The 12,114-nt window shown below is 39.6% G+C and overlaps 1 protein-coding gene across 1 annotated transcript in view; it reads left to right on the top strand.

Moving 5' to 3' along the window:
- Window positions 1–12,114, top strand: part of LOC122563724 (CUB and sushi domain-containing protein 2) — a 616,258-nt gene that overhangs the window by 291,158 nt on the left and 312,986 nt on the right. Inside the window, exon 21 of the mRNA XM_087976898.1 lies at window positions 5,451–5,653. Coding sequence (XP_087833024.1) covers window positions 5,451–5,653 — 203 coding nt within the window. The remainder of the gene's footprint in view (window positions 1–5,450; window positions 5,654–12,114) is intronic.

The following is a 12,114-nucleotide window of genomic DNA, read 5'->3' as shown; positions in this document are numbered from 1 at the left end:
CAATCGGCCACATTGTCCCTTTTCCACAATGAAGGGATTCTATGATCCATTATAGCTCTCTGAATTTAAGAGATTCTGATGTTGAAACTATCTTTTACTATCTTAGGTTTGTAAATTCCCTTAACTTCAATGTATTCTTTAAAATGGGTCATGCGATTTAATAATTAACTGCACTGGTATATAGTAGCAACAGGATTAGACCATCTGAACAATCAAGACTTCTCCACATTGTCACATTGTCAGCCACAACACCTATTACCTTTCCTGCTCAATTTGAAACCTATTCTCTACATTCTATAATTCACTTATTTTCTCACTGTATTCACCTTTGTTTAAACATTTCAATTGACTTTGCATTAATGGACTTACATATTAGTGCATTCCACATTTGTTTGGGCCTTTGTCATGAAAAAGATATTTCTTGTTTTATTTTGTAATATAATTCTCATTGTGTAGTTTCTAGTAGAGTTATGCCATAATATGAAGGGAATTACATCTTTTGATACTGAACTTGGAATGTCAAAAGTTAACATTTTCACAAGTTAGGCATGTTCGGATATATACTTAATGTTTGTATTCAACCTTATTGTAAAACAGAGAAGAGAATGTGTGATGTGTAATGAGAAGAGAACAGCTGCTTTAATTGCTTGAAATAGTTGTGTTGTACTAAAGGTGCTGTTCACTATTACAGCACAGATTTAAAAAACATTTAGCATATATGTTGATGATGAAATACCTATCCAATTCAACCACAAGCTTGAACCTTTTCCCCATATCCCTGCAAGTTAATGCTCTTCAATTACCTATTCAATTGTCCATTCAAGCTTAGTTCAAAGTCTGATTGCAACACCAGATCAAGTATATGTTCCAGCTCTTATCTCTGCTATCATCAATTTTGATGCCATGCTGAGTGTTTCAGTTTGGGCAGACTGTGAGGAGAAGCCAATGTCAAGAACTGTCTAATGTTTTAGACTTCAAAGGAGCACTATTTATTATACATTAATACCAAATGCTGCTATACGTAATAATCAGTGATGCACCAGTCTTTGATTTAGGGTACATAAGAAAAGGGCTAAATTATCTTCTTTTTATATTTATGTCCATATGGTCTTAAGACATTATAAAGTTCCAGTCCAGTGTAATATAGTTTAAGCTGGTCTAGTAGAATTTCTTCTAACTCTTCCCATACTGTGCTATTTATGCTCAGTGAGGTGTAGCTCTGTGACTTCATCGCAATGTTGCTCCAGCGGCCTTTACATAAAATTAAAAATTATGAGGGGGGATTGGAGGAGAGAATAAAATTCATAATTTAATTCTTTTAACAACTATTTTAATTCCAATTCATCATCCACTTCAGAGGAAAAGATGTGTCTACTAAAATTAATACTGTTTCTTTTGGATATTTTCACACTTGATTTTTCTTTTCCTCCTTTTCATAATCCTCTAAAGACACCACGGTTACACTGGTAGCGGAGAGAGAAAGAGAGAGAGACAAAGTGCACAGGAATAGAGACATAGCAGGAATTAATTGCAGGCAGTCAAGCAAAACCGGCTTGCAAGTTTTTGAAAGGCTGAGCAGAAATGTAAAGAGCATTAAGAATAAGACTGACAGATTTTAATATGGTAGTTAAAATGGACACTAGGAAAAACATGGCAGGAGTCAAATGTCCCTGACGACTAAGTATTCAGGGAGAAAAGAACAGATGTCATGGCAGCAATATTGTTTAAGAACAATGGCTGGGATTCTGTCAAGAGACTGTTGGAAACTAGGACAGTTGGAGAATCACTGGAAAAATATGTCAGATTCAGTGGGGAGTGGAGGTGGTCAGTGATCCAACAGAGTCGAAAGGTGTGGCGCTGGAAAAAGCACAGCTGGTCAGGCAGCTTCTGAGGAGCAGAAGAGTCAACATTTCAGGCATAATGCCTGAAACATCGGCTCTCCTGCTCCTCAGATGCTGCCTGACCAGCTGTGCTTTTTCCAGCACCACACTTTTCAACTGACTCTCCAGTATCTGCAGTCCTAGCTTTTTCCTAGTGATCCAACAGAATCAAGGACCTTTCAGGCACTGAAATGGTCATCATAAGATCTTCCTTGCAGTTCCCAGCAGCAACTTCTCATGTTGCCAGCACCAGCAAGAATAGCGGTAACTTGTGACAGTGCACCCACCAGAAACCTAAGATCATCCAGATCATAGAGTATGGGTAGACATGTTTGAGGTAAGGGTAGAGTGATGCTTTTCTTGATGCCGGGTGGAACAGAGTGCTTGATTATATGGGACCTCCACTGGGACCCTGCAAGGAAACTCGATTGTGGTGGGCTCAGAGATAGTGATTGTGAATTGGCCCATTAATGAGCCTAATCGCCATCACACCATTAACTGACAGGAACCCCACTGCTCTGCACAATTACCTGGGAAGTGTCGCAAGCATCTCTTGCGATTAAGTGTGCACAGGCACCATGAATCCTATCATGAGGGACTGCCATAACCCAGCCCAAGAGTTCTGTTCTTCAGAGGTATGATATGGTAAAGGCTCTAGGACTGAATCTATTTATCTTGAGTTCAGCAACCAGGAAAGGATGTGTCACATTATTGAATGTTTGTTATAGACCCCCAAATGTTAAGAAAGAAGAAGCAGACAAATTTTGAGGAAAATTTCAGAAAAATGTAAAAATAGAGCAGAATTACAGACACCTTCCTTGCTCCAATATGGACTGTTGAGGATGGTGTATCGAGAAGGAAGGGCATGGAAGGTGAAGAATTTCTAAAATATGAATCAGGAAACTTTCTTAATTTGTATATTTCTAGCCCAATGAGGAAGGAAGATTAGCTAGATCTAGCGCAGAGGATTGAATTAGGACAAGTGTGTACATTTCAATGGGAAAACATCTGAGCAGTAGCAGCTATTATATAACTTTGGTCTTGAATTGATCCTAAAGGTAATGGAAGGCGGTTTACACTATTTGTATGATATAGATGGCTCCCTGGGACAAACTGGGATGGTGTAATTAGAGTGATCTGTACCTCCGAGATAGAAAAACAACTGCTTCTTTCCACTTTTGCTGCTAATATGATGAAAGTAGAACTGAACAATCTGTCAGAATTTGTTTGGGTAATGCTGTGCGATTGTGAGACTTTTCATTATGAACTCAAAAGAAAAATAGTTGTTGAATAAGGACTGACTTTAAAAGAAAAGCATTCTTGAAGACAGCGCACTCGGTCGTCAAATTCTTCAAGATACATGCTAACAATACCTATAAATTCTTACTCATTATTCAGAAAAGGCCAGAGGTTTCCAAATAATCCCTAAAAATGAAACACTAAGAAACTAGGAAAAAAATGGGCTGTCAGGTGAATTACAATATTTGCTGCAGTGTTTCTGTCCATACATTTCAAAGATCTTTTGATGTAAAGCAGATTTAACTTTGACAAATCCTTCCGAATGAAACATGCTTTCTTACATGGTCACATTAATAGATCATTTAGTTCCATTTGTTTATGCTATTTATCAAACTATTCTTGCTTTGAAATAATTTTACTTTCATATTTAAGCATCCTGGTTTTCTAATTGAATATCATTATTCTGTCTCGACTATTATTTTTTGGAAGCGGAATAGAATTTATTGTGATTGATGATGAGGCTTCCTCTTTGCTGCAAAAATGCAGTGAAATTTTGATAATGCAAAATCGAATGAAACACAACTCCGGTTGAGTCAAAGTCATCAGATGTCCCCACTGACAGAGGAGCTAATCCCAAAGCATGATGTCACAGTAAGACAATTTTCAGCAGTGGTAGCTCAGATTTAGTGACACATTTGTAAGCTTGTCATGTTGCTGTGCTGAGTAATCAGTTAGACCCCACAAGAGCACAAAATGATGGAGTACAGGGCAAGCCAACATTTGGCAGTGCAATCTCCCTGTGAAAGGATGTGCAAATCCTATGAGTATGACTTAACCTGTGAGAAGGTTAGAAGTGTTGTCAATCAGACAGAAGGTAAAGTTGACACCGCAAGTGAAAAACTATGATGTGAAGTGGAAATTGCAAAGAAGTGAGAGATTCCAAATTCCTCAACCACTCTAAAACACAAAGCAAGTAACTTGGTAGAATATGACAAGGGACAGACTGATTCAGGGCAAGGGGCAGTGATGGTTCAGCAGTTACAGAAACATTAACAGATTATTATCTCCAAAATGTATTGTCTTTCCCAAGACCTGAGCAGGTATGCACCAAGAGACATTTTTCATGTGGCCGAAATAGGACTGATTTACCGTCTTTTGTGAGATTATTCTTTGATGTTTAAGTGTGCAATATGTAACATTGGAACCAGAACAAAGGATGTGTCCCAGATATGATCGACACCAACATCAATGGTAGTGGGAAGTAGCTATTTCTTGTGAGAGGAAAGTCCAGGAAACCACATTGTTTTGTGGATGTCAAGACAGTACCAGTGCAGTACCATGCTAACAAAACCACCTGCATGACCCCCAGCATCTTTAGGCATGCATCAGGAAATTGGACCAAACATATAGAAACAAAAGAAGGGGAAGATAATCATCATTACAGAGAATTGGCCTCCAGAGCATCAAGCTATTGTCCTTGCTTCTCAGCATCATGGTCAAGTTTCAGCGAAAAGATCGGTGACTTAGGAAACTGAGAAAGTTTTAACAGCAGCTGATTCTTCTACTTATCAAAGCTGTTGATATTAAGCAGGAGTACAACCCAACTGTTTTTGAGACAGAGTCAACTCCCAACATTTTTGAATGTATTTTACAAAGTCAGGCCACACAGGTGTGAACAAACTGAATAAAGACAAATTTGCTGCTCTACTGTATTTACATTGAGCCAAAGAGCGCACTTCTAGGCTAATTGGGTTACATAGGGCTGCGTCGCCATCTCTAAGTTCTGTCTAATGTGAATTTGAGAGTAGATCCCTTGGAAGGTGATTCATCAGGATATTGTTTTATATCATTTTCCAAACAGGTCCCACAATTAAAACTACCTCCCATGAACCACCTGATGCAAATGGTTGGATATGTAAAATTACATTGAATTTATGGGAAGCTTAACTGGTATAATTAGCAATTCTTTTTTCTAGCTCTGCTGATGGTAATACCCACTGACTACACCAGAAATATCCTTTGTATATTTTGGCATTTTTATGTGTGGCAAAGAGTAAGCGACATGTGGTGTTTCTCTTAAAAATTGTGATTAAATCATCGGCAGTAAATTGAAATGTCCGGTTTGGAGTTTAAAAGTGTCAGTTGTATTTCATTCCTGGAGTGACTATATACTGCTGACCTGAAGAAATATGCAATTGAAGACTGCTGAGTTGCAAAAGCTAGGGAAGCAATCTGTGACCACATTGTGTACTGCATTGTTTGTGTACTGCATAGTAGATCAGTAAATCCACTGAACTAATATCTCATTTCACTTCTTATTTCATTGTTTAGCATCCATTTTCTAGTCTTTCACACGGAGGCTGTTCATGATGTTCTGAAGGTTTGGGATGGGCCGCTGGAGAGTGGCATTCTGCTGAGGGAGATGAGTGGCTCCACACTGCCTCCTGATACCCAGAGCACGTTTAACTCCATCACACTGCAGTTTGACACAGACTTCTTCACAAGCAAGCAGGGCTTCGCCATTCATTTCACAAGTAGGTGCCAATTTATTGAGCTTATCAGGACCATCACTGAACCCAGAGGCACTCCTGCTCGGGATAGTTGAAATATTGCCTGGAATGTTGTGCAAAACTTTCACCTGCACATTAAATTTATTTTTGTGGTCAGGCAAATTGTAAATGGACTCTGAAGGAACAGGGTTCAGAGCTCTTTCATGTTAATATTTTATAGATTCTTATTATGTGGTTATTTTCAACACAGCCTGCTTTTTGTTCTAAATATTTCTTTGTTTTAAATTAGTTTTAAGGACAGTATTCGTTAATTGAAAATAAAAGCCAGTTGATATTTGAATTAGAAACTTGAATTTTAAATGTATCTCTTTAAAATGCTGCAAATTATACCTGAAAGGGTTTATGTTTTCTGTTTGATTCAATAATCATAATAACCAGGTTGATTCAGATTAACTGCTTTCATTTCCTCATTTTATGAGAAGCAAGAAATCTACTTTTGCAGCCTTTAATGAAAAGCTCTGCTGACTCTTTAAGCAGCATTGATTTGCAATTGCACAACTCATATTTTATTTAGTGGTTTATAGTGTATGTTTTATGTAACTTCAGATTATTTAGACGTGTAAAAGTTTGTTGCTGATACTTTGAATAGCCATTAACATTTGCTTTCTAGTTTTCATTGGTATTTATAAATGTAGGAACGTGATGGCCATTTGGCCCATTGAAACACATCCTTCCAAGTGGGCGCGTGCTTCCCATTTTGGGAACCAACATTAAGTGAAAGTTGGTGATAGGTCCACATCACATATCTCCTCTCACAGTCCAAAGATTTGCAGGTTAGGTGGATTGGCCATGCTAGAAATTGCCCTGTCGTGTGCAGGTTAGGTGGATTGGTCATGCTAGAAACTGCCTGTGCTGTGTAGATTATTTGAGTTAGACATGGGTGAAAAAAAAATCTTCATGTGGCATTACAAGAATGGGGTGGGGGTGTGGGTCTGAGCAGGATACGCTTCAGAGGGTCAGAGCAGACGCAATGGGCCAAATGACTTCTTTCGCCACTGTAAGGATTCCAAGAAATTCTTTGTGACAGTATTGATTATCATTTGGAAAGATGCATGTTTCCATTGGGCAGTCAGCCCATATTTGTTAAAGGAGGGCATGTAAGATCAACTAAGGGAATACATATATGGCTAGCTTTAGGTGTTTGAGGAGATAATAATGAGTACTGATTGGATAGTGCATTCCACATCAATTTTTAGCAAGACCTTTGATAAACATGGCAGATTGGCTAGAAATGTAAACACCCATGGGATGCTAGGGAAATGACAATTTGGATTTAAAATTATCTCCACAGCAAGGCCATAATACATAGGAGCAGAAATTAGGCCATTTGACCCATCAAGTCTGCCCCGCCACTCAATCATGGCTGATAAGTTTTTCAAACCATTTTCCCACTTTCTCCCTGTAGCTTTTGATCTTCTTGACAATGTTATGGACAGGCCAGACTCCCTCAAAACATTTCAAGAAGGTAGCCCAGACATTAACTTTTCTTGTTGTTTTAAGCAGGTGTAAAGTGGATATTCCAGGAGTGATGCAGCTGGCCCAGCCACTCAGTTTTAAGCAAATGAGAATTTATTTACAGGCTACTGAATGAAACATGAACAAAAGATAACTGAATCTAGAATAACTTAACCCATCTAAAAACCTGATTGACTCTATTGCAACCTAATGATGCTGTTCCAAATATCTGCAACATTCCCATAAACACACCCTTGACAAAAAAGGTAAAATCAAACACAAGTTCTGACAGGAGAGATGTCAGAGAGAGAGAGAGGATCAGCGTGGAGCAGCCTCAAAACTGCTTGCTCAAACCAAACAAAACCAAACCCTGAACTGGAGAACTGGCCACTCCCCTTTCATTGTGCAAATATTTTAAGTGAAAGACTTAAATGCATTCTCAAGTAAATATTTCCAGACATATCAGAATATCTGCCTTTACAACCCCTCTGAAAGAAAAGGACAACATAACCTTGTCAAACTAACAGCATCATCACAGCAATTAAGAACTTATCTGTCTCTGTTTTAAATATACTCAATGACTTGGCCTCCGCAGCCTTCTGTGGCAATGAATTTCACAGATTCACTACTCTCTGGCTGAAGAAGGTTCCCCTTATCTCTGTTCTGAAAGGTCTTCCCTTTACTCTAAGGCTGTATCCTCAAGTACTCATCTCTCCTGCCCAACATCTTCCCAACGTCCACTCTGTTCAGCCTATTCAGCATTCTGAAAGTTTCAATCAAATCCCCCCTCATCCTTCTAAACTCTATCGTGTCTAGTCCCAGAGTCCCTAAACATTCCTCATATTGATAAGCTTTTCATTCCTGGGATCATTCTCATGAACCTCCTCTGGACCCACTCCAGGGCCAATACATCTTTCCTAAGGTATGGTCCTAAAATTGCTCGCAATATTGTAATGTGGTCTGACCAGAGCCTTATAGAGCCTCAGAAATACATCCCTGTTTTTAAATTCCAGAACTCTTGAGATGAATGACAACATTGTATTTGCCTTCCTAACTACTGACTCAATCTGCACATTTATCTTAAGAAAAACCTGGACTCGAACTCTCAAGTTCCTTTGCATTTCAGACTTCTGCAGTTTCTCCCCCTTTAGAAAATCATCAAAGCCTCCATTCTTCATACCAAAGTTCATGACCTCTCAGTTTCCCAAAAGGGGAACCGAAAGGAAATGTTTAAATCTTGGAATGTTGGCTGGAAGGCTGGAGTGCTGCATGGTCCCTTACTTTTTCTTGTGGTAGTCCTCAATGACTCAGTCTTAAATGTAGGGGACAGAATTAAGAAAATGATCCAAAAACTGACCATATGATTGATAGTGAGAATGAATGATCTAGACTGCAGGAAGCTATCAATGGACTGGTCAATTAGATGGAAAAATCGCAAACAGAATTTGATCCAGAGAAGCAGGACGTAATGCATCTGAAAGGACAAGCAATAGAGTTAGGGAAGGGAAGACACAGTCTAGGGGAGGTCTCTAGGAAAAGTGGAGCAACGTAATGACATTAGAATGCATATTCACAGATCCCTGGATTAATGGAATAAGTGGATAAGATAGCTGAAATAACATACTGGAATATTTCTCTTTCACATTTTCTACATGGAATATAAGTACTGAATTGTACTAGAAGTGTAAAACATTGATTGGGCCATAGATGGTTGTGTATAGTTCTATAACAAGTTTGCACGAAGTCGAGAGAGGAACTTGATGAGAATATTGCTAAGAGTGGAGAATTTTAGCTGTGAGGGACTATGTTACAGACTGACATTCTTTAAAGCAAAAGAGAGTGAGGGGAGATTTATTTGAGGCGTTTAGCATTAAGAATGACTTAAATAGTGCCATAGGAGGACCCATATTCCTGAGCAGAAAGCTCAATAACCAGCAGATATGGATTTAGTGTAAATGATAAAGGATTACATGGAGTTGAGGAGAAGTGCTTTTCACCTGAAGAACGTTGAGAGTCTGGAAAACTGTTTGTAAAAATGAGAGAGGCAGAAAACGTATTGCATTTAGAAGTACTTGAATATGTAATTTAAACATATACAAGGCTACAGAACAGAAGAAATTGGGGTGGAAAACGACATTATTATTTTTCAGCAGCCGTGGGTGCAATGGGCTGAATAGCTTCAATCACATCGTTTAAATTTCACTGATTCTGTGATTAGCTAAATACTGTCTCGGTGAATTCTTGCTGACAGGCCCAAGGTAATATTAAGCTCTAGGACAAATTATTACTCCAGTAAGATTTTCAACAGACAGTGTGTACTGCTGTCAGAGCTGAGCTTTTGTGTATTGCAGTTTGGTCTGCACATCTTCTGCCTGTTGCAGATGCTCTGCCTTCTCCATACTTTAAAGACAGGTTTTGGTTTATAGTGCCTGCTGTACGGCACAAACATAAGTGGGCCCTTAATGTTCAACAACTGAGTGAATGGTTTGAATTCAAGTCAAAAGCTGTGAAGTTCTTCTCTTTTCATTGTGGTGTTTCTGAAGCAGTTTCAATTTGTATATAATTATTATTTTATTCAGTGTTTTGCAAGCCCTCACTGAAGAGCTGATAATTATGGTAATAACCTGGTGCTCGTGGAGGATAAGCTAATTTTGCAGAATCTGAATCTGGGAGTAGCAATAATTTAGTTTTAAAATTCAAAAAGGAATATTAACCTATTTGGTGCACAAGATTAGGATGTAATTAGTTGAAATGTTTTATCAAACACTAGTGTCTGTCAGAATTATTCCAGGTGACACAATTACGAACATGGTAAGCTCATGATTGCACTTTTCAGGGAAGCTTTTCACAATTTGTACAATAAATCAATCATCATGAAGCCACATACTTAGTTTAAGAAAAAGCTATAGTCTTTGTCTGAGCATGGGAAGGGACAATGAAAGCAAGAATAGAGAACATGTGAGAAGATTACAATTTTCCTCACCCACATCTTTGCAGATTTCATTCAGAATAATTGATCCAGTTCAGTTGAACCTGAATTTGCCTGAGCCAGTCTCAAAGGAAATATGAATGAGTAAGCTTAAAATTGAAGTGTGTGAAAAGCAATGTAGTTCAATATGAATTGCAGCATGTTTTTCCTGAAGGAACAAGTTTTAACATTCTGGATGAACCATTAGTTATTGCCTCTACACATAATCATACAAATTCTCATTTCAAGAGGAGCCCTGTTCCACCATGCACAAATGCACCTTCCTACTTATAATACTGCCGGCAGAGAATCAGTTTTGGTAAGTTGACTGGATCATTGGTTTACAGAGCAGTGTGATGCCAACAGTGTGGGTTCAATTCCCATCACCGGTTTCTTCTCCTTCTCAACCTATTGGGGTGGCACGGTGGCTCAGTGGTTAGCACTGCTGCCTCACAGCGCCAGGAACCCAGGCTCCATTCCAGCCTCGAGTGATTGTCTGTGTGGAGTTTGCACATTCTCCCCATGTCTGCATCGGTTTCCTCTGGGTGCTTCGGTTTCCTTCCACAATCCAAAGATGTGGAAGTTAGGTGAACTGGCCATGCTAATTAGCCCATAGTGTTAGGTGCATTAATCAGAGGGAAATGGGTCTGGGTGGGTTACTCTTCGGAGGGTGGGTGTGGACTTGTTGGGCCGGAGGGCTTGTTTCCACCCTGTAGGGAATCTAATCTAATCTATTCCCTCACCTGAGGTCTGGTGGCCCTCAGGTTAAATCACCACCAATTGTTCCTCTCTAATAAGAGCAGCCCCTATGGTCTGGTAAGACTATCGCAGCAAAACAATACTGCTAGTTTCTGGAAGTCAGAAATGAACATAGAAAGTTCTGTAAGTGTTCAGCAGGTCAGGCAACATCTTTGGAAAAACAAAGTCACTGAACAACAAGTAATGGTCTCCCATGTGGCGGGTTTGATGGTGGGTGAGGACACTTCCAACTTCTCACCACTACTCCAATGAAGTCATTGGTTGGAAGGGTCAGGCTTGCCCTTCCTGGCTTATCACTAATTAAAGTCTTTAAGTGGGAAATTAATAACCATTTAAGGATTTCATCCCAGGAGCAGGGGACCTGCCATGTGGAAAGTCTGAAAAATAAACCCTGCTGTGATTGCATGTGGGCCTCCACAGGATCCCCTGTCCAAAGGGACTTAGTGTCTGACTGAGGGATGTGATGTCTAGAAGGGGGCACTGAGATCACACCCATACTCTTGTTGCCAACTCCATCCTACAGCTCCCCTGCCTATCCCCACACCTCCCTCTCCATGTCCCAGCAAATCCCCCCATCCATCATTTACCCAGACCAGCTCCTCCGCCATCTTGGGCCTTAGTTGAGTGAAGTACAGGCAACAACCCCCGCTTCCCTGGAGGTACGTTTCAACTCATGCCCACCATCTCTTTGAGGGCACACCTTCAGTCAGAGTTCCCAATCCCATGGAGACCCCATTCCTGCCCAGTAAAGTGCCTTTTTTGGCACATAATTCAACAGGCCTCCCCAAAGGAGATGATTCTGGGCTCTCACTAGTTTTCCACCCAGTGGGAAAGACCCCATTTTCCTCCATTAAGTATCACCCACAATTTCTATTTGATGATCTTTCATCAGAATTGGAAAAGATTGGAGATGTAATAGATTTTCAACAATTACAGAATAGGGTGGAGGTGAGTATAGAACAAAAAAGGAAGTCTGGGAATAACACGTCAGGCAGTAGAGATTCAATAACAAACAGGATGGTGTTGCAAGGCAAAAGGGGATAAGTAAAGATAGAGAAAGATGGGCATAGAAGAAGTGAATCGAGTAATGGCATGACTCAATAGGTGCTATCTTAAAAAAATGTTGATGCACTGATTGTAACTGTGAAACTGTTAAACTCTGTGTAGAATCTGGAAGATTGTCAAATGCTTAATTGAGGAATGAGATGCTGACTCTTGAACTGAAGTTCAGGTTCTTTGGAAC

The sequence above is a fragment of the Chiloscyllium plagiosum genome, unplaced genomic scaffold (genome assembly GCF_037043375.1).
Source record: "Chiloscyllium plagiosum isolate Xiang-an unplaced genomic scaffold, Cpla_swu_hap1 HiC_scaffold_30, whole genome shotgun sequence".
NCBI classification, from domain to species: domain Eukaryota; kingdom Metazoa; phylum Chordata; class Chondrichthyes; order Orectolobiformes; family Hemiscylliidae; genus Chiloscyllium; species Chiloscyllium plagiosum.
Note: the sequence above shows the minus strand (reverse complement) of the source record. Positions and strands in the feature narration are given on the sequence as shown.